The sequence below is a fragment of the Prosopis cineraria genome, unplaced genomic scaffold (genome assembly GCF_029017545.1).
Source record: "Prosopis cineraria cultivar Desert tree isolate PC_DT_omini unplaced genomic scaffold, ASM2901754v1 PC1, whole genome shotgun sequence".
Classification (NCBI taxonomy): domain Eukaryota; kingdom Viridiplantae; phylum Streptophyta; class Magnoliopsida; order Fabales; family Fabaceae; genus Prosopis; species Prosopis cineraria.
The window spans coordinates 39,553,907-39,578,226 of NW_026555332.1; the positions used below are offsets into that span (position 1 = coordinate 39,553,907).

Consider the following 24,320-nt stretch of genomic DNA (forward strand, 5'->3'; position numbering starts at 1 on the left):
ACTTTTATTTTACAAAACTTTATCCAGCTTGGGAAACTTTATTTTAAATAAGTTGAAATTTTTTTTATTTGTAAAATTTCATTTGATTTTTTTTTTTTATCATTTATTTGCCCGTTTAAAATTAATTCTCAAATAATTATTTAAATATATTCAATTTATTAAAATTAATTTTTATACATTTATTCAAACATCATCACACGTTTAAATAATTAATTTTTCTCAATTGAAATTCAAACACACCTAAACCGGAGTGGGTGGATGGGTCTTTAAACCCACCTGCCAAGGGAAATCATGGATCTGCATAAGCTTCGAACGAAATCTGGGGCATCATGGATAGTGGAGCTTATTGCTGCCAACGGTCTTACATATCAGTGAGGCAACCCGCGGAAGGCAATATGAACATAGAGAATGACATTCAAGGCAATCTCAAGAGAATTTATGGTAACGAGGCTTATTAATTTTGCATTAAATATTATTTTATAAAAGTACATATATATTATTAAATGTTAAACCTTAACTTATTAAATTTTCAAGAAAATTCTAACAAAAAAATATAAGTTAAGGTTGAGTTTTAACAAGAATATATACGTATTTTTACACGATAATATTCCATACAAACTAACAGACTTTTATTACGATGTTAAACTTCAAACTTATTAAATTTTCAAGAAAATTCTAACAAAAAAAATATAAGTTAAGGTTGAGTTTTAACAAGAATATATACGTATTTTCACACGATAATATTCAATGCAAACTAACAGACTTTTATTATGATAAGTTCTCTTGAGAATTTTGTAAATATCATTTTCCTATGAAGATTTTATTTGTATATTTTTTCACAATTATCTCTTTAATTTTTTTTATAATTTTGAGCCATAATTGGGATTAATGATTATCTTAGACTACGAACTCTTATAATGAGCATTCTAAACTCTTACTAGTAATCTTGTAGCAAATTACTAGATGCTGTTAATTTACATATAATTGCCGTTACCTTTGATTGTATGAGTCCCAATCAAAGGCTAATGTGATATTAATTCCGTCTTGACACATGATATACCAACTAAGCTACATAACAATCAACATTGTAAAGATTAATGGTGGGAGTAGTTTGTTTAGAATTTACAAATTGATGGGAGTTTTTACTTATTTTAAAAGTTTAGAATTGAGGATACTATTCGAATAATAATTTAAAATTTATGATGGTCAATTAACCCACAATAATTATCATCATTCAAATAGATTGAGTTATTCATTATCCCAATGAAGAGATGGCATTATCTCCTTTATTTTTGTAATTTTTAAACAAATAATAATTATTTTAAAAACAATATTTTTGGTTATATTGATAGAAGAACACTATTTATGTACTTATATAGCATTTATATTATTCATTTAAAGATTCACATGACTCTACTCGCAAAAATTTAACAAAATTAAAGCCTCCTAAAATAACTACTATCACTAACCCTTACCTCATCAATGTTTTATCATCTCTTATTTTGGTTTAGCACATTCATATCCAGTATAATTCTTGAAAGAATACTCTTTTATTTCCATATTTTGATCCAACTTTCGTTGACATTTCTTTTGCAAATTTTATTTTAATCTTCTCAATCTCTTTCTGGACATTTCATCAGGTTTCATAACATATTTTATATTTTTTTAACAACAATAAATATAAATAAGGAAAAATGACATTTAAAGAACTTTTAAGGAAATTAATTATAATTATAAGGACTTTAACATATTAGTTAGAATTAAAAATTTTCTGATTAAATTTTTTCAATAACTCATGTTTAATATTTTCAGTAGTCATCTTTAACATCTTCAGTGTTTAATTTTTTATTTTTTTAATAATCACTTTAGATATTTTCAATACTCATCTTTCATGGTTTCAATATTGAAAATATGAAAGACGACTATCGAAAAAAAAAATTAAGATAACTACCAAAAAATTTTAAAACTAAATATTGAAAAAATTAAGGATGAAAGATGAGTATTGACAATATAGAATATGAGTATTGAAAAATTTAACTCAATTTTTTTAATTCTAATTAAGAACTATAATTGTTTTTTAGAATTTCAAATTTTCAGGAACTTTAATTCCAAATATGGTTATCTTTAATTTCAGGCTCTCACTAATATACATAACATTTTTCATATTTCTTTAGTTTTTTACACTTTCTATAAATAAATTTTATTGAGAATTTAATTGTCATTAAATTTTTTTAGACTTAATTTTTTCACTTAACAGTGATCCTCCTTAAACAAATCATTTTAGCTCTAAAACAGAGTTTAATTTATTTACATTCACTTCAATGAATATAAATGTGTATACAATATTTGAAGAGAGACACACGCATTCATGCATACACACAAATATGTCAACACTTAGGTTCTGTTTGGTGCATAGACTTGATTTGGAGGGATTGAAATTGAAATTTTAAAATTATGTTTAATATGAAGTAATAATTGAGCAATCCATGTGAAATGCATCAAAGAAGGAGTAGTTGGGTCGGGTCATTCATGGGAAGGTTTTTTTTTTTTTGTCCCTCCTGTTTCCATGGGCTAGGCCTAACTGGAGTCACTCCTTTTCTAGTGTTCGCTGAGTCCACAACTCAAATTTCATAAACTAAGCCCTTGGTCGAAGGCAACAGACCTCTTCCAAGCAAGGGGTGGAATTGCACACAAATATAAAAAAAAATATTTATATTATAAAAAAACTATAAAAACAATATTTAAATTTAAATTCTGTTTGAAATATGTAAACAATATTAAAAAATATTATATTTATATAGATTTTTTTTTTTGGTCAGATTTGCATAGAAGTTTCTTATACACTTAAGTGCGTCAGTCAACTTTGAATTGCAAAAAGTCTGCGCTTCTTTCTTTTTCAATAGCGAGAATGAAGCCCGCGGATGCTGAGCCTGAAACATCACTACGGTCACCGCGTAACAATGCTTTGCTGATGCGATTGAGATGCAATTATTTTAATCCAATTTTCAATCCTCCGATACAGCCCTCATTCCACGATTCAAATCAGAAATTGAATTTCCAGAAAGACGCTGAAAAACCCACCGAGGATCTTCCCGGCAAGGTGGTGAAGAAGCGGAAGTTTCCGTTTGCTGATGAAACGGCGGCCGATGCGAATGTTAACTGTTGTTTGAGGAACATGGAAGCTACGGCTAAGTTTTCGTCGCTGTCGATGAAGATCGGTGAAGAAAGGGAGGTGAAGAACAAAGAGACGACCAAGTTTTCGGTTGTTCTAATATCGGACAAGATATAGAAGATGATGATGTCTTGACCTTTTTTAGAGAAATGCCTCCCAGAAACCCTAACAATCCTCCAACGCAAGATGTAGAAAATCCCACGGAACGAGAAGTCGACGACGACGACAACGGAGTGGCGGAGAAGAAGCGGAAGGTTTCGTCAGCTGACGAAACGGCGGCCAATGTGAATGTTAGGCCTCGGAACTTAAGGAACAAAAAACCGACGTGCTCGTTGTCGCAGCCAATGGAATTGATTAAAGCTTATGAGGAGAACTCAGACGAGGCGGAGGCGGAAAACCATGAGATAGCTAATTTTTCGGTCACTGTATCGGAAAAGAACAAAGAAGAATATTTCTCGGCCTTGACTGGAAAAAAGCCTTCGAGAAAGCCTAAGAAGCCTCGCAATCGTAATATGCAGAAAGCGATAGACGTAAGACTACGCTTTCCTTCTTGTGTTGAAATTTAATTTATTGATACTGCTTTTTTTCTTCTTTTTATGTGCTTTGAAGGACACAAAATACGAAAACCTATTTGATTTCTGGTTCTAATTTGATCCTTCTGGTTTAACTTTCACAGCAAGTTTTGCCAGCGCTTGATATATCAGAGATCATTGATGAAGTCATGATACAAAGGTGGAGGTAAAGTGGAGTATTTGATATCTCTAATATGTTGGTTTTCCAACTGTGAATTTCTCCATTGGATCCATGTTCACTAACAATAACATCTGACTAATTTTCTTGCAGGGGACTCCATTGGTGGCGGGGAAGCAAGGCATTTTACCGTTGAAAGAAGAGATCTATGGAGATATTGTAGGTGCTAGTACGTGTAGTTGCGTCTGTAGTTACTGTTCTTCTGCTGATGTCCTTATCTTCCCAGGACATATATTTTGGCGATTGATTTGATTTATCTCTTTTTTCATTGTTAATTTCTTTTGGAATGTAGTATCAGAAACTATTTGATTATAGATGAATGCCATGCCAGGATGTTGTGTGTGGTGTGTTAATTTCTTTTGGAATCTACAGATAAATGTGAAATCTTGAAAGAATCTGTAAGCAATATCTTTTAAAGATACATGAATTTTCAAATTTAAATACAGATAATTCTTCACAGAACTTTCATCAAGATTTTTTGCTGAGACTAGTGTCCCCCCCCCCCCCGGCTTCTATTTTGATCTTTCAATTCATGCTTGATTAATCCCCCCTCTTTTTTTTCCCTTGTCATTATTCTTCTTTCTTAGTTAATTTTTTATTTTCTTTCCTGCTTTTGGTGTTTTCCTCCATATTTGTATTTTTTTCTCTCTCTTTTACCTCGTATGCATAGGCCAACCGCTTTCCTGATTCGCACCAGTCATTGACAAGTTGATCAATTCACTACATTACCAATGTTACGGCATGCATTTACCCTAGTAGACTAGTTGGTCGAACAAGGTAGTCCAGCTCAAAACACATTGCATGATGGTATCAATGACACATCTATCTAGTTATATGTCTATGAAATCCTGTGAGAGTCATGATTTAGTTGCAGCACTTTTATCAGCGCATAAGAGTCTGACCCTTTGATTGGTTTAAACCTTTAAGGGAAATGAAAGGGAGAGAAGGAAAAATTTTAATAGCTTCAATTTTTTTTTTGAAAAAAAAAAAGAGAGATGAGGAGGAAATATTTAATAAATTTATCCCTCCCTTCCTACTTATATCTCTATTAAAAAACTTTCATCCTATTTTGTCAAGATTAGAGAGATGGGGTGGAATATCCACATAGATTGAACTATTTTAAGCATGGAAAATCAAACTGGATTTGACCAACGCTTTATGCCTCCCTCTCGACTCTGAACACAATGGTCTTGGAACTCAGGTAGGATACTCTTTTGTCGTTGCCCAAATTAGCCTTGATTTGAAATTTCTGTGGCTGGAATTTTTGGTGATGAATTTTCGAAAATAGGGGGTTTGGAGGCAGACTAGAATAGCCTTGGTGTTTTCAGCGATGATTCATTTGATTTTGTTTGAAAGCATAGCTGTTCAAACCTTGAGGAATCTAATGGTTCAAAATCTCATTAGTTTGTCTGCGTACGATTGATGTTATGGGTGTTAATAGAAAGGGAAATTTGTATGAGTACAAGATTCAAAGCTTGCTATACAAGAGAGTTTAGCATTGGATTGTTTGTTGATTTGTTAACTGGTTATGAAGCTCTTCTGGAGCCTTGAATTTCTGGCCTTTTGCTAGCTTCTGTGTTGTGGCAATTGATGGTAGATTGCGGATATCACTTTTGTTTCTTTCATAGCTTACCATGTCAAGCTAAGTAGAACTAGTAATTCGAGTAGGTCAGATTTATTCGAATCGGACTTAAAGTATCCTATTTTTTTAAAAAACTCATAGCCAAATCTGGTCTAACTTCTTCAATCGAGTTTGAACTGACCTGTCAAACTTAGTGAAAATTACTAACTCTACATATATATAAAACCGAAAATTTCAATTGTCGAATTTATTCAAGTTGGACTTAATTCGAATCAGGCTTGAAATACCCTGTCATCTTAAAAAGGCCAACTTCAACTTTTTTTAAACTATTCTGTCGAGTTGGACTTGAACTTTCAGCTCTAAAGCTAAGCCTCTTAATAATGTTTGTAATCTTGTGCCAGCAGCCTCTTGTTCTTGTAACGTAGCTAAGAGTTTGTCAAAGGAATTGTGCCTGTATGGCTGGGTTGTCAAACCTCCAATCCCTGTAATTTCACTTCCTCTTGGAGATTAATTTATGGTCCCTTCACCTGTTGTCTAGGTGTTTTCGCATATTTGCCTCTAAAGTGTATATCTCATTTTTTTCAGCACTTGGACTGCAATTAATAAGATTTTTTTTTAAAGTACCTTCAATTAGGAGATAAATAAAATTAACGCGTAAAAGTTTGTAATCGAAACACTTATTAAATAAAAATAAAAATGGAAAGAGTGTGTAATTTAAAGAATAGTTAACCAATTCATGAATAAGTATAATTGGATTAAAAATATCTTGTAACATTAAACGAAAAAGGTAATAATTAAAAAATAATCACTATGATTGCTTATGAATTCGACAAATAAAATATTGTTTATAAAAGAAAAAAAAAGAATAATCCATATATATGATTAAGTATAGTGATAGCGAAGTGCTAATATTAGAGACAAAATGTTAGTTAAATAATAATACTAAATGATGGTTACTATGATAATTAAACCGCTCCTAATCACTGAAAATGCCACGTAGTCCCATTTTAATTCAGACAAACATTTAATTTGTCCCACTCTGATAAATCCCATCATCATTCTTCTGTGTTCCGGTATCTCCTTCCAAGCATTGTCTCTTGCCGTAACCTAAATAGCTTCATTCACTAAAATACTTTTGGTCTTCTTCATTACCACTACTGGACACTATTAAATAATATGACAATATATGTGACTTGTAAGTTTGCATAATATAATATCCGCCGCTATTAGTTGACCAAAAGCAAATAGTAGTTTGACAAAAATTTTGAAAAAATATGAAAATTAAAAATATACAAATATTTTAATAATTAAAAAATATTAAATTAATAAATTGCATTTGAAACGAAAAATTAGCAATCTTTCTTCTGCTCATAATTCTCATATTTTGAATTATATTCTTGTCATCGGTATAATATGAGATAATAAAATTTTTAGTCTCCAAACTTACTTCAGTTATCAATTTAGTTTCTTAAATTTATTTTTATTAGTTAATCCCCTATATTTTCTTAAATTATCACATTAATCCTTTGAATTTATTCAACACAAATTGACTCTCAAATTAATTTGATGTATAATTATGTTGATAACCTGACAAATATATGTGACTAAAAGAAAACAAATTTGATTATCAAATAAGTTTAATTTTTATTAATTCAATCATTGTGTTACATTTGTTTTTTTAAAAATTATGAGTCTGTTTTCTTTTTTATCTTTTTATCTAAATAATTTCACATTTTTTTCATTTAATTTACATGATTACGAATTCAATAATCCATAATCCATGTCAACAAATTTTAGTAGTGTGTCATCACATCTTTAAACAATGATTCATGCAAACTCAAGAGATGAAATTAATGAAAATTAAATTTAAGAGATTAAATTAATGATTGAGACAAATTTAAGATGCTAAAACTTTGATTATCCCCAATTATATGAAGGAGAAAATATCAAAAAGTATGCATAAAATTTGTGGCAGATTTTAGATGGCCAAGGGGATACTTGCCCACTGTTACTCGCTATCTCAGACCCTTTTTGAATGTTCATAGTCTTACTTGACCCCCAAAAAAAAAAAAAAAATAAAGACATCGAAATCAAGTTTGGCCCTTCAATTTAGTTAATTTCAAATTTCAGCCCACATTCATTGCCTTAGCCATCCCTACTGTTAAGAGTTTTCACTCTCTGTGTGTTGTAATCGTACTTACTAACCCAAGCTTTTTGCTTGCCACCTTTAGCCGGGGGTAAAAAAAACTCATCTCTTCTCTTCATATTTATTTCCTGTTTCCCCTTTCTTACTTAAACCATTAACAAATAAAATATGAAATAAAACTTCTCATAAAATTTGGATAAACAGTGGAGCTCATCTTAAGTTGCGCAGTAACCCACGGTCCAACTCTAGTATGCAATAATCTCATGAGTTTAAATGTTTCATCATCACAACATAGTTATACTCTTTATATCTTTCTCTTCAATATATAATTATATGAAAATAAAAGATTTAACTTTAAAAAAACAATTCGTTGGAGGAATCCAAACGAGTTAATATTTCTGGTAATCCAAGAACAAGAAGAGAACCAGATGAACGGAGTCACGACTGCATAGTACAAATCAATTCTTGCTCTTTTTAGCCTTCCCAACTCTAAAAAGTACCTTTTGAGATGCAAGGAGTTGGAACGTTCAAAACAGGACTAATTCGAAGACCATCGCCATAATAAGATCCTCCATAGCCCTTACCTGAACCAGATTTCTGCACAGGGTATGGTGAAGGCCTCCAGGACCCTTCCCTGAATCCCTCGAGTTCGTTCTCTTTTGATTTGTAGCTGAACCAGAAGAGTTGCTCCGTGGCAGAGAAGAAGACGAGAGAACAAGCCTTTCTTTGTGTCACAATTGAGGCTTTTGCTCCTGCTGAATCCCCAGAAAGATCTGGAATGAGATTCTCTGGTGCTCTTGTCTTGGTTTTCTCAACAGGGGATGAACATGGACGAGGAGGGAGCCTCGTGTAAGGAGGTTCACACGAAGAGTGTGTTTTTTGGTGGTGGGTTGGTTTTGAATTTGGATCGGGAAAGAATGACGCCGTTGGAGAAGAGCTCGTCTGCAGAGGATGATTCAGAGTGAAGGCTGCTTCTGGTAATGCTGAACTCGAACTCTGACTCAGAATTTGAGTCCATTGTCATCAATAAGGTGTCGCGGCGAGGAAGATTGACATGGTGGTGATAGGTGATGAAACTGGTAGGTCATTGGAAAAAGAGAAACGAGGAGGGCTTGTTTCAGAGCACATAACCACACACAGATTTTAGGATTGAAAAGGGGGTGGTTTCAGGTTTGAAAAAATGCCTCTTTTTTTTATTGGAAGTCAAAGTGAGGACAACAGAGGATAATGTTGAGTGTTTTGGTGGGACAAAAAAGATGACCAGGTGTTTGCCCTTTTATCTTAGAATGGAAGAAGAAGAAGAAGAAAAAGAAAGAAGAAGAAGAAGAAGAATGGATTGATTGATCTTCTCTGGAAAGAAGCAGATGATTTTTTCTTTTTTCTTTTTGGTCTAATATTGTTGGGAAGCAGGGATTAGAAGATGACAGAACATATATCACTCTGCAAGAGTACATGTTGTCTGGGGAACGATGGAAATGGTAAAGCAAGGAAAAAAAATGTACACTGCCAGTTCAAATTGTATATTTGTTCAATAATCACGATATTAATACTCAATTTTAGTACTGCAGTATTCAAAATGTTCGACTTAAAAATTATGGACAGGGGAATGTTGTTGTACCTAATAAAATTCATTATTTCATTTGTGAGTGGCGTAAAATTCAACTTGTGTTGGCAGGTGAGACAAGAGAACGGTGTGAACCAATTATTGGCCATTCCGGTCAAGAGTTTTCGACAAGTTAATGGGTTGGATTTTATATTTTTCTTTCTCACTTGCTTATCTTAAAAACAACCACGCCATTGCAAGTCTAAAAAATATTCATAATTGGGTTGAATCTGGTTCAACCACAGTTTGAATCATTAACCTTGAATCATTATCATAATCAGTTTAATTATGGTTTCGAATTTGTTCCCTTATCATTTGTACTTCAATTATTTTTTGGCCCACAATTAGTACTTTGTCCTTAATTATTGACCTTATACATTTATGCAAATTTCAGATCCATAAATTTGCATAATTTTCATAGCTACTACACTCAAAAGTTACATCTAAAAATAATCCCTTATGGATTTTTTCTTTTTTCATAGCTACTACACTCAAAATTTACATCTAAAAATAATCCCTTATGGATTTTTTAAATTTTAACCTCCTGCAAACAAAAAAAAGAGGCGACTCTGATAATCTTCTCTTAAATTTCAAATAGTGTAAATCTAATCAACCAATGATTAGCATGGTAAAGTTAAACAAAAAAAAATACATATATAATTATGATAAATGATTCCATGGAATAGAATGCAGAATAATGAGAAAAAGTGAGGCATGATTAGAGGAATGTAAGAGCAACCACAACCAAATTATGCTGAAATGAAGGAATGCTTACTGGAGAGTTTGTCTTGAAAACAAGCAGCCAACAAAGACTTGCTCCGCAAGACAATTTGACTTTGAGGCTTCTATTATCTTAACCACTAATGAAGTCATTGTTTATTTTCCCATCACTTAATCAAATAATTTATTTCTATTTTTTTATTTATTTAAGGTCAGGAAACATTGTCTCATTTCTCTGTAAGCAATCACAAATTTTCTGTAGAATATTATTAATCAAATTAGGTGGGGAAGTAACGTCAAATAATGATCTTTCGTCTTCTTTTGTTCAAAGCAGCTATTTCTATTCTATTTGGTCAATTTCTCATGGATGAGCTGACAAAAAGGCAATTTTGATTTGTCCACGGTCATACTTGTATGACACAAATATATAATTCATGTTGGATTTTGAATAATCATGACCATGTGGATGGACCAAGTCATATTTGATTTTTTTTTTAACTGTGTGTTTATTTGGAATTGGGAGAAACTTTTGAAAGAATTTAATATTTAATTAGTAAACATTAACAAATTAAAGTTAAATTATCATTTTAACAAGTATCTGATTAATTTAAAGTATTTATCAAATATTAAATTTTTACGTAAGTCCTTTATTGATGTTGTCACAAAATAATTTTTTTTAAAAAAAAACTCCCTGTTCTATATTTTCATCTTTCTGAGAAATGTTTATTTTTTAATATTGCATCGGTTTTGAAAGATTATATGCTACAATACTTCATAATTTCCGTAAAGGTACATAACTTATTTAAGAATTTTTTTTTAGGCAATTTAATTTTCCTAAAAATTTTAGTAAAATACCATTTTTTTTCCTAAATCGAATGTATAGTACCAACTTGAATAACGGGATCCACACACTTTATGTCTATTTCTTAATTCTTAATGCTTGATGAGAAGGAAGTTTAATTTTCTTTTTGTTTTTTTTTTTTTGGTTGATCGCTCCATACTTGCCACAACATGGGACCCCACCCACACCCACTATCTGTATGACAAGTCCTTTGTGAAATTTGCAGTGCTTGGTGGCTTTCGCAAGAAAAGATGTAACCAAAACGTCAATGGACTTTGAATGAGACTTATCTTCATTATTGTTGTTGATGTCTTCTTTTTCGGTTGCTCTATTAGACCCCAACAGAAAGATAAAGAATCTGCACATACTATTACATCACTACAGCAAACAATCATAACTGTTTTGGAATGATTCAATTATACAGTAGTACCCCCCCCCCAAAAAAAAATCCCCTGAGATGCCTTGCTCGTAAGCAATGATTAAAAGATCAAATCGGTTTGGATAGTGGGCTTGGTCTGACTATCGATCAGTCTGAATTTCGGCTCGATTCATGTAAAAATTATTTTAGAATTGAGTCATTTTGAACCGACGGTCGGATTAGAAATCAAATTTAGTTTTCAAAAACTAGACTGATCAAAAAAATTATCAATTTTTTAGAAAATGACTAATTTTTTATAATCATTTGATGTTATGTTATATCATATAATTTATTAAGTCATGATGAACTTAAAATATTTAGTTTTATTTTTAAGTAAGTAAAATTTCATATTTATTTATTATATTTTGATTATTATATACATATATAATTTTTTTAATTTAATTATTATGTCATTGATTTGATCATTGGTCTAACCCAATTGAATTATGTAAACCGTTGACCTTCTCAATTCAATATTCAGTCCGATTCTAAAAATATTACTCCTAAGAGAAACAAAGTCTAGAGATTAGACAATAATGTGGTCTTCGGTTAATTTTCATCACAATGAGCTACCTCTTGCTCAAAAGCATTTAACAGTTATTTCTCCATTCACCACTTACATGTTTATCAATAACTAGCCAGTTCTCTCATCATTGGTTAATTTCCAATTTTCCATATACTAATTAATGCATCCTAGCTGGTATATATCTTCACATCAATCTTAATTTCTTCGTCCACAACACAGCTACTAAGCTGTCTTGAGACTAATATATTCACATGCATTCAAATTTTTGTATGGACCTCTTTCATCAAGACTTCAAATAATATTAGGCACATGTTGATCCATGATTGGATTATTACTTATGACCATATGTTCATGAAGCCAACTCATGTAATAAATGGCTAGCCTACGACCACACCCCATGATATGAATCGAGTAAAGACTATTAGTAACCCTCTCTTTACATTGCATGAATCTTTTGTTGTCTGATATGTATGCTGAACATAGTATTCTAAATAACAAGTTTTTATATCATAGATACTTGAGTATTATTTACTTCACCAAAATAAACTTAAGTCACTTGATTAAATATATCATAAATTTAATATATTTCTAATCTACTTTTTAATGATCAGATGTGAGACTTTTTTTCTCTAATACTCTTAGCATTCAACATTTTTATCTGTTTGGCTTGATCACATTACCTTCTAATCAAAAAGGGGGGAAAATATGATCATTGTGTAAGGAGTATGGACGAGATTCAAAGTTATAGGAGTTGGTCCACTGCAACTCTAAGCTCGTTTTAGTTGGAGTAGGTTCTCCTACTTCTTAAAAAGCTGTCATCATTTCTTTTAGATTTCTAGTTGTTGCTTCTTCCCACAAACTAGCTACAAACACCAAACTAAATTATATTATCGTTTTATGATCTTAGTGGTTTGAGAGGAATCATTTGTTCAAATGTGACCATTGGATTGTGAAATCTTCCAGCTAAAATGAATCACAATTACTATTATTATTATTATGGTGAGGATGACGTCATCTGACCATTTACTGTTTCTGTTTGGCATTACAGCAAAGCATGTTGCATGCAAGCTCGCTTGTAATTAGGGTTGGGAGTTTTTATTGCTCGTAACCCTAGGTTATTAGCATCTACTCCAATAAATACTTTTCTTTAAAACAAAAAACAAAAAATAACCCATCTCTAGTATGGATTTCCCCGTGATCAAAAGAATGGGGACCGTCCTGGCCTCTAAATCTTCTAGCTTTCTGTAAGTCTGAAAAGACCTTTATTCCAGGCTGTTGGATCGTGTTGCAAAGTCAAAAAGTTAAGACCTTTTCTTTTTCTTCTTAAAGAAAAGCACTTCCTCTACTTTTCAAGGTATTTAAATTTAAAGTGAAGAAATTACTTTTTTTTTTTTACCAGAAAAAGAAGAAATTACTTCAAATTGAAAAACAGGAGCAGATTACGTGCAAGAAGAATAATCTTCGGAAATGCAGAAGCATTGTTTTTGGCATCTAACCGGATAAACGAGAATGCATTAAAACTTCATTCCAAAACAAAAATGAGAAAGCTATTGTATTGGTAAAAGATTGCAATGACATCAATTTAAAACTGACAAAAAACAAATATGTTGTCAAATTAAATGTTGAGAATCTACTCTTCTAACATTCGCCTTCAATAAATTTTAAAAGTGCTAACACAAAATTAATCTTAAAAAATTTTAGAGCCTAGTTTATCCTATTATAATTAATCAATGGGAAACAGCTTGCGCTTGCTTGTCAACCAGAAGAAACAAACTAAATATCAGGCGGTAAGTATGAACTACATGGGATGGGGTTCCTTTGTCCTTTCATCCCAAACATATTTATGTAAATTTAAGTTTCAAAAAAATTCTTTTACAAACTCGAATGTCAATACAGTAATTGATGGCTGATTGCATTTTGGAAAATTAACAAATAGATGACTGGATAGTTATCCAAGCATTACGAAATCTAATCATCGAAGGTCAATGACATCAAATTTAAATCTGGGTTCATGTAAACATCTGTACAGGTTTTGTAAAGTGGCCCACCCTCTGGAGGTGGACTATGCGAATGAACCCACGTAGCTGACATTGTCTAATGACCGAATGCCCCCAGGAGTTGTCAAGCGAAAGATGCCATGGGTTCTGTACAAGTAAATCCACAGTTACTCGTTTGAAGGAAAGTAGACAATATGTTTTGGTCAACAACATCCAAGTTGTGATCTTACCTCGAACTGTCCCTTGGTGCCATGACTATTGCAACAGATTCTGGCAGCATGATCTATAAAGAAACAAGCATGCCCATAAGATATAGAGGAAAAAATATGAAGAGGATAATTGAATAATGATATTACTTTTGCAGGAAAGGAAATCGCTGCATAAGGAAATTATATATATCGCAGGCATAAATTCAATATCAACCAGAACCTTTTCCCACGGGATGCATGAGATGACATAGATGGATAATAACTTTTTGGAAAATTACATTTTTCTAATATTTAATCGTGTTGAAATGTACTAAAAATAGAGCTTCAAGGCAAGGCCCAAAATAGAAGAGCCGAATGTGTAGAGAAAGATAAAAAGGATAAAAATGATTGAACAAAACCCAAATGAGCCGCATTTGAACCTCACTTATACATTATATTGATGATAAAGATGTTAAGTAGAATTCAGGAACTCGTAACTCACCTGATATGAGTAATGGGTATGCACATCAAATTGATGACATGAAGCAAGATTGCGTGGATGGGTCTGGAATTCAGAAATATGCACAATAAACATCAGTGTTTTAGATAAGACTAGTAAAGTAAACATTGGAAATTTAGAAAGGTACCGGATGACCGGAGTTATATGCTAGGTAAAACTAGAGTCAATAATGAGATGACTAAATCAACGAGACATCGTTCCTTCATTCAAAAAGACTTCTCATCAATTCGTCAATTGAAATCGAAATGACACAAGTTGTCAAGAAAAGATTGCATATTGAACAGGGCAAAACAAAATTAACTACTCAAAAGACTTCTCATCAATTCGTCAATTGAAATCTAATGACACAAGTTGTAATCAAGAAAAGATTGCATATTTAACAGGGCAAAACAAAATTAACTACAAAGCAGAAACACAACATCGAGCAGCCATGCTTCTCTGCAATTTATTATTGCAACAGAGACTCTAGGCAAGCAAGAGAGCAACTATAGCATTTCAAAAGGAAGCAGAGAAGATAAGCAAAGGGGAATTGCAAATCCTGCCATCGATAATAAATAGAAGTATAGCTGTAGAAATGCAGAAAGAGCACTATTTAATATTTACCCAATAGGAACAAAGGGAAAGCTGAAAAACAATATTAACTGATAGGCTGGATAATTACAGTAAGATGTATGAATCATTGCTACGTTTAGTCCTGAGGCTGATTTCTCATGATAAATGAGATCCAAAAAGTAAAAAAAAAAATACTAGGACTAGTGGGGACATAACAGTAAGTGAATAACTCACATGAATCCACCCGAGGGGGAAAAGAGATCGTTTATCCTGCACTTCAAAAATTTCTTCTTCATTCGTGGCCTGACACTGCCCAAAAAATACAATAAATGTAAGATCTATAATTTACAAGAAAAAAAACAAATGCAAGATCCATAAAATATGAAAATAATACTAATTGTCTAAAAGGTTTAATCAAAGAGTTCATACAGAATCTGACGTTGACTCCTGTTTTGGGATGATAAGAGCTGTCACGTAAAATTTTCTGTTTTTCTGCAGACGGGAATATTGGGAATAAGATCCACAATCTTACAGCTGAATTAAAGTATATAGAGATAGAGGAAAAGACCCAGAACAAAACACTTTCAGCACCCATTATTCATGAAATGATTGCAACCTAATATATAATGTCATGCATCAAGTTCATAAGAAAAAACATGCAGTCAAGAGAGAGCCAGCACGAAAATACTGCTACGGCAATAGCAGGGAACTACAACTGGAACATAAGGAACACAGTTCCTTCCATATATGTTATGGTGGACCACCAATAAGTTTGCTTCTAATGAAGTCACTGTACAGTATTATCTTGGGGCTCCACCCCCTCTCAATCTATCAATGCACGTTATGCCAAGATGTTTACAGCCTTACAAGCAAACCAGCAAGGACGCCACAGTCCCTAAATTTTGTCTCTGTGTTTGACTTGGCAAGCTTCATAAAATTCTCCATCAAAGCAGTTGACTGCAGAATAGAAACAAATGTCAGGAAAATGAGAGAGAATAATATTATACTTCCATCAACATTCAACATTTTGCAATTTTATTTTTTATAACTTATATATTTATACATATAAATATATGCTATAAAATAGATACCCAGAAAATCCTCAAGTATGAATCCCGTGACAGGTTAACATAAAATAATCCATGAGAAAGTGATAAGGAAAGATTTATTGACTCTCACAACGTGAAGTTGCAGAGGATTTTCAGCCCGGCCAATCTCATCTGCGGTGGGAGCCTCTATCTTACCTCCTGCCTCTGAACCTCTCGCGACAGTGCAGGGATCAAATCTTGTACTTCAGCAAGTTGTTTCAAAAGAGATAAGAGAAACAGGTTCCTCAGTCTGCTCGGCCTGGCAATCTCACTCACAGCAACAACTGGTTCTAGGTCCAACCTACTGTTGTCTGAGTTGCTATTATCCCTTTTATCCTCCAATGGTCCATCTTCCACAGACTGTCGAAGACTGTTCAGAAAAAGTACCCAACATAATCAATTTAGATATTATATCAAAACAAAGAAAGAAAACCGGCTTACAGATATGGCTTATGCCACAAATTTTCAAGATCAAAATTTAAATAAAAAGATCCTTCCTGTATATCAAATTCAAATACTTTTTCTTTTGGGAGGGGGCATTTTCATCTTAAAAAGGTTTCACAAGAGGTGAATACTAAAACATCCCCAAAGTAATCAAGGCAATAATAAAAAACTGTCGTTGTAAAAACTCAAAAGAAGAAGAAGAGAAGAAGAAGAAGATAACAACCTTGGAATTTCAATTGGAGACAGGTCTATGTCAATTGGATACCTGATCTACATTAAGAAAAAAGAGTGTCAGGATGACTTTGTGTAATAGGAAGTAAAAGTACTACTAGCATACCCCTTTATCACTTCTAGGTGGCTGCCACTGCCCTTTAAGACCATTGGGACCTAGAATAGAATGTTTGGACAGTGTTTCCTCCTTTGGACGTGGAAGAGCTAGAGATCTACAGCCACCAAGTAAAAATGAAATGAGAAATCAAGGATACAGAATTAAAAGCATTTGATAAAAAATATAGCCAAATGCTTCATCATCTACCTTTATACTGTAATAGTAATATTTATGGCTTTGGGAAGTTTATCCTCACTACTGTTTTAACCTCGAAAATAGCTCATATAGTAAGTGAGCAATGGATAGTTATTCAAAAATCCAAGGCAAAGAAGTATTGGAAACCAAATGATAAGAATATAAATTTTATACTACAAAAGGTGCTAGAGAATTGATACCATGCAGTCAAAATTAAGACTGCAATATCTATAATGGTTCGTGTGATGACTCCAAAGCTTAAGGGTCTGGCTGTACTATGTAACATGTTTGGAATTTTCTTTTTAATCATTGAGCAATATAATCAGTTTAGTAATAGTACAGTCACGAACTGCATCAAAAGAAACAACCTAACATTAAAATTAACACTAGAAAAATAAGAGGAACTGTGGAGCTTTCATATGCATAATATGACCCAAGAAAAAAGTGAAGATTCAGATGAACAGGAGCCTTACTTTATGCATGTATTAGAAGAGACAAACATTAAGATAATATCTATCAATGTAGGGAGGCCCAACACAGATGACTGCAAAACATCCCAATACTTACAGCCTTTGGAATGCTGTTCCACTGGCCTAGCATAAGAAACATGCCGACCCCTTGATCCTTGGTAAAGAGAATCTCCAGCAACTGGTCTCACTGGTGCCTGGTGAGATGTACAATAGCGTGTGGATAAAAAATTTCATATCAATGGGAGGTCAAATGATAAAAATAATAATGGACAAATACAACCAAGAGAACTGATGTAATTGAAATGAGAGATTATCCTTCCAAGATTCAAAGCAAATTCTTACCTTTGTTTGACCAGTGCTGGCAATAGTTTGCTTCTTAACTTGAGAAAACTGAATCAAGTTATTTGAATGAGGTTTTCCCCACCCTTTTTGTGGAAAGCTTGCTGTCTGTTAAGTTCATTAACCTTCTGTTGAACCAATGGTTTCAAACTCCTCCAATTCATTCAAGGAATTTAGCCATTTCTAAGCAAGAAATTTAAAAATCAGATCACATCTAAAAGTGTGTATAAACAAAATAAAAAATCTGTTTTGAAAGATGAGATATAACAAGTCCCCTTTCTCAAAGCAACTTTCTTGCTTTGTGGAGATGCCTTATAATCTCGGTGACATGGTATTGTCTCAGACACCAAACTAGAACCAAAGAAAAGGAAGACACCTTAATGCCGTCAAATGACAAACAATCACAAAATGAACCCCACAGAAACCAAACTAGAACCAAAGAAAGGAAGACACCTTAATGCCGTCAAATGACAAACATATCACAAAATGAACCCCACAGAACTGAAGCCTTTAAGACATATCATGAGTAAAGTAATGCTACTTGCCTAATTTTTCTTACCTAGAAAATCTTAGAAGCATAACATATAGATCAATAATTCCTCTCTGCCCGAAAGATATCAGCCTGCAATGTCAAAATTAATGGAGCAAAAAGCTGATGCAAACCAACTGAATAATAAATGAAAAATTACTGTCATAAATTTTTCCAATAAGTTAAAATATAAAACAGGACAATACACCCCGGAGTGCTCTAAAAGAAATGCAAAAGATGCTAATAAAGAAATCAATTGATAATTTCATCCACAATGTTTTAAACATAAATAAATGTAAAAAGAAAAATTAATAGAATGAAAATATGGAGAACAAATAGTGCCATCCAGGCATCCATGAATGTCATTTTTCATCTCAGATATACTAAGTACTAATCTACTAACTAACATAATTTATTGTAATTCAGAACCATTAAATCAAACAATTGTTTAATATTGTTATGTTATTGTAATAATAATTATTGTCCATTCTCCAAACATCCATCATCAATATATCTATGGAAATAGAAATTTTCGGAAGATATTTTGTCATAAACCATAATTAAAATTATGCAGCTTGCTTTGATCTGTGAAAATATACAAGGCTCTCTCTAGTCTATGAGATTTGACATGCCCAAAAGATCCTCCTTCCCCTTCTACATATATGTACTCCTAATCAAATCATTAAATGCGACAGTCTGAGTTTGACAGACTCCTTACCCGAATAAGCGAACTATCATTCAAAAAAAGTAAAAAAGAACTATTATACGGTCAACCGGTATTCGGAGATACCAAAAATTGAGCCAATAACCGCGATCAACTGGGGCACTACTCGAGGAATTGAGAACAATTTGCAGAACACAAACTATTCACAATTTGCAGAGCACAAATTATTTCACATATGAATCAAAATTGTGCATCATCCCTATAAAGCGTTGAGTTATACTACTACACCAGACATTCAACCAGCTCAGGAAAACTACTTGATCGTTAAACCGTGAAATTTCCGCTATCTTGAACCCCAGTAACCTAAATTTGCTTCTATGTTAATTAAGGTTAAAAATATCGCCCAGCGAATCCCATATAAGATAATTCCCAGCAACATAATCATTAAGTCAGGTAGAGGGAAAAGACCTGCTTGAGAATATTATCAGCGATCCGATAGTAGAAACGGATAGAAATCCGATTATCGACGTCAAGTCTCTGAGCAATAGCAGTGAAGTTGATCGTGTCGGAAGAAGACCTCATTTTCCCCGAATCTTTAATTTATCGTCTTCTTTCTAAACCCAACGACATCTGCAGGTGAAACTGTTAACCCTGTGAATCTTCTTCCGCCGAGGATAAAAAAGATTGATCGTCAATGGCACCTCCGGCGGAGATCAGAGTGGGGAGAGCTAGAGTTACGAGGACGATGAAACTAGTTTGTCATTGTTCTTTCTCATGAGGGCAAATTTGGCAACTCGTGTTTGTTAAGGATCTACTAGTATTTCTTCATACTTGGCTGCCGCGGAACGTCATATGATACTGTCGAGCGCAAAATTCGGACAGGCTAGGTTCATTCGGGGCCCTATTAAATTGGATATAAAATATCTTAATATATATAACAAACCATATAGCTAAACTCAGTACTAACCCTCGTGCTTTTAGTTAGAGATGAGAATGAGCATATCCAATTGTTAAAGTTTCAAGTACTTAAACTCGATTTCCAAAAATATGATTGACTTTTAAAAACTGGGCTCTTATTTAAAAAAACAATTCAGTCGGCCTGTAAACCTCATTTATTTTTTAAAAAAAATTTAAAAATAAATAAATAAATACACAAATTCATATATAGAATCTTTTTAAGTTTTAAAAGAAAATAAAAATATTCAATCTAGATCAACTTTATCAAATATGAAAATATAAAAATTTGTGTATCATATAGTGCAACATTAATCAAAACTTAAAAAATAAACCTTACAAAATAATCGTGTTTAAGAAATTAGTGAAAAAAAATCTATTAATATCATGTTAAAATAAATGACTGAAGAACCAACATCAATTATTTTGATAACACAATATTTAAACTAATATTAATCTTTTGGGAAACAGAGCTTGAATGTAATATCTTGAAAATTTACCCTCTAATGATAATCCTAATTAAGGATAATTAAGTGAGATTTACGTAGTGTGTAGTTAGAGGGAATTAATAAGTATTTTTAGTTGGATTTCAGGTATAAATTGAGTTCAAAGTAAAATTAGATCACTTCTTAACATCAAATAGTGGAAAAAAAGAACAAGTAAAAAGGCCCCCTATATCACATGCCATGATGTGTGCATGGTGTGTTGTAACAACAGAGCCAGAACCCATGAATATCCCTCTCTGTTACCACATGTTATGATGTATGGGGACACATGTCGCGACCCAAAGTGTGAATTCTGCAAAAAAAAATGAATGCGAATTGATAGCTATGCCAGGACATGATTTGGGGAGGATTGGAATGTTTGAAACACATAATTGTAACGAGCGTCCTAAATTAGGATTTAATCATCATACTAACCATGGTTAATTAAGGACTAACTCAAATGGATTATCCAATACGAGATTAATCCAAATGAAATCTTAATATGCATTTTTTTTTCAAACTATTTAATATAAAGGGATCCCAAGTTTTTAAAATATTTAAGAACTCATATCATTTAATTAAACATATGCGAAAGCATGATAATAACTATTTTTACTTATACAAATATTTTAGTCCATAATTATAGCACAAGCATCAAATCACATTCCCCAGGGCCCAAAATACATTTCCCCCCACAACAAAACCTATAATGCAAGTGAATTAAGAATATATTATCCTAATTAGCAATATCATAAACTTAATACACATATCAAATAAAAGGAGAGAGGCCTACAGAAGTGATTATTATTACTTGGCCTAATGCTCCTTTCCTCTGTTCTTCTCAAATGAACTAGCTCTTGTAATATGTTAAAGAGAGGGGTGAGTACAACCACTTAGTACCAAGGTATATCTAAGTTATACAAATGCATGATAATTAATCATGAATGCAAGTGGCCAATAAATTTATCGAAGTAGTGACCATTCAAACAATCACATTAATAACATATTAATCCTATTAATATTTAATTCATGTGAATAATTTCAAAAATAAAGTCAAGTAATAAAAATTGCACAAATAGCCACATATACATTATTCACATAATTACTGCATGTTCTCATTTCTACAATTATAATCATATTCTCAACATAGCCATCAATCACTCAAATGGCATGATCAATCTTTTCCTTATATCCCCCTTATTCCTCTAACATGAAATCCGTGGGCCAAACAACCGAAAGGGATCGTCCATATGGTGAGACTACCAAAAGCCTTAATCATATCGAGGGGCTATCGGGTCAGGATTACCTTACTCACTTATGAACACGGTTTCCCCAAATCACACACTATGGGATGTCATACCCAAAACTAGCTCTACCCAAAACTCCAGGTAAGCCAGTAGGGTCAAGTCCCTTAATAGAAACAATGCTAAAGTGTCTTACAAGGTAAGTAGCGGTATAACCCCTAGGATTATTGGTTAATAGCCAAGTACCATATGGATTTTGTATAATTGCTAACTCCTTCACTAAGGTAAACTCCCGCCATATGATTATGCTCATGAGAAAATGCATTTCAAAAACTCATATATAAATTCAAAATTATTCCCACATGCTCATCAACTTTCTTGCTCAACAAACATTAAGAATTATCATATTTCAATCAGGCTTCTTGTATTAATTTTTTTAAATTATCATTCAAAACCACTCTAGTAGCATGTAAAACTTAACATGCTCATGCCATTAATCACTGTGCATAATCAACGACTTATATCCAAGAATGCACACATAATCATCAACCATCGATCTCATTACTCACACCAAAGTCATAATTAACTTGATCACAAGTCATAAAATCTCAACAAAGCCCCATGCATTACAAATAACCATTTCAAAATTTAGACATATTATATATATATATATATATTCTTATTTCACCAACATAATTAATTAAGTAACATACAAATACATAAAATAGATTTCCCCCGGTTATCTCAACCTTTGAGAGGTCAAAAGGTTTCCCTCAAGTTATAACACTTCCAAAGCTTTCCAAAGCTTGAATGGTGTCAAAAAGAAAAAAATCTATAATTGATTATATCCCAATGTGTCAATAATATTACTAACACAATTTTCACTCATACTCTAATACCTAAGTATTTATTTTATTTTATTCCATTTTTTTAAGACCTTAGTCTTAGCCTCTTAAGTTTTAAAATTTAATTTCATGTATTTGAAACCATCTACTTGGTTCAATAGTCTCCTTCACAATAATTTAATTCAAATAATTTTCCAATATCAAAATTTCCCTTTTTATTCTAAAAATTCGCACAAAAAATACCCCCAAAAATTGTAAACTTGATTTCAAGCCTAGAATCATTATTTTATAGCCATAATAATTTATTTCTCATATCAAATACTCATCTAAATATCAATTTATATTTTAGATTTAACCACAAAATCTACCATAGGGATCTAGAATAAACTCAAATGCCTCAAATTCCAATTCATCAACAAAAATATTACTCTAAAATATTTATTACACTACCAACAAACCTCAACAACTAGATTTTCTCACCAAAAATTCATTCCTCTTTCAACCTTAGGTTTTCTAAAATTTTAGAATCTGCAGCTTAAAGGGAAAACTGACTAAAAAAAATGTTTAGAAAACATTTACCTAGTCTTAGAATATTTAAAATCTCATCTGAAATATTCTAATATGGAGCTTCACCTTTTAATCAGCTCTGTCGCAGGCTGTCGCGTCTCGTCGTCTCTGTTTTCGCTCTCTGTGTCGCGCAACAAAGAATGAAGAGAAGAGAAATGAAAAACACAAGAGAACTTTGGTGGGTTTTAAGACCAAAGAATGGGTCCCACTTCCCACTACCTCTTTCTTCTTTCTTCTTTTTTTTTTATTATATAATGTCAAACTTACACACACGCGTAGAGAAGGAAACAAAAGAAAGTGAGTGGGAAAAATGGTTTGTCTCTTTCTCCTTTTTTTTTATATTATATCAACACACACCACTCACAACAAACCGTCCCCATCTTCCTTTTCATTTTTTTTTTTTTTATTTTACATATCCCTTTCTCTTTTATTAATAATAATAATAATAATAATAATTCTATTTTTTTAAAAAAATCATAACTTAAAATTTAGATTTATACTAAATTAAATCTAATAATAATCTCCTTACTAATTGCTTACCTCTAAATATTTTTCCAAAATTTCTATTAATCCAAATTAACTATTAAAATTTAAATTAGGATGTTACCATAATCACCTAAGATAAGGTTTCTAAACTCCTTTCCTCCATTCCTCTTCCATTTTCTCAAACATTTAAGTTAGAGTTTGAATGAAGATAATGATTTTCAGTCCATATAAGTTATGAGTCTGAATAATGGAGTTAATAGGGGTTGTTTAGAGTATTTAAATATCATATTAATGGTTTAAAGGTCGTTGGTTTGGTGATGTCATTAATGTCTAACACTGGGCATTAAGTCTAAAATTTATGACAGTTGTTGAACCATTAATGACCATGTAAGAGTTTTTAATGAAATTATATAATGCTAAAGCGAGTTAATAAACCTAATGGGTAAGTTTAAAAATGAGAATATGGGTTGTTGGGTATTTTAGAAGTGAAAATGTGAGAGTAAAAATGTGTTCTACACTGTATTTGGCTTAGAAAAAAAGCTTGGAAGCCAAATTATGAAGGGTAAACATTTGATCTTTTAAAAGTTTGAGGTAAATGAAAAAATTTATTTTAATAATTGTTTATTAATTGCATTATAACGTGAAATATATTTATTTTCAAGTACAC

General features: G+C 32.3%; 2 protein-coding genes and 3 pseudogenes across 2 annotated transcripts; 2 read left to right on the forward strand and 3 right to left on the reverse strand.

Annotated features, from left to right (window-relative positions):
• The first annotated feature begins 252 nt into the window (after positions 1-252).
• Positions 253-3,372, forward strand: LOC129293034 (uncharacterized). Its single transcript, XM_054930839.1, has 2 exons — positions 253-441; positions 2,904-3,372. The coding sequence occupies exons 1-2, from the start codon at positions 330-332 to the stop codon at positions 3,287-3,289; spliced, it is 498 nt and encodes a 165-aa protein (XP_054786814.1). The 5' UTR covers positions 253-329; the 3' UTR covers positions 3,290-3,372.
• LOC129300377 (uncharacterized) lies at positions 3,322-4,236 on the forward strand. The gene is made up of 3 exons (XM_054938973.1): positions 3,322-3,702; positions 3,849-3,910; positions 4,016-4,236. Exons 1-3 carry the CDS (start codon positions 3,322-3,324, stop codon positions 4,056-4,058), a joined length of 486 nt encoding a protein of 161 aa, XP_054794948.1. The 3' UTR covers positions 4,059-4,236.
• A 3,915-nt stretch (positions 4,237-8,151) lies between these two features.
• On the reverse strand, positions 8,152-8,670 carry LOC129300467 (uncharacterized; annotated as a pseudogene).
• A 5,060-nt stretch (positions 8,671-13,730) lies between these two features.
• On the reverse strand, positions 13,731-17,670 carry LOC129307814 (AMSH-like ubiquitin thioesterase 1; annotated as a pseudogene).
• A 217-nt stretch (positions 17,671-17,887) lies between these two features.
• On the reverse strand, positions 17,888-19,907 carry LOC129307805 (AMSH-like ubiquitin thioesterase 1; annotated as a pseudogene).
• Positions 19,908-24,320: the final 4,413 nt, after the last annotated feature.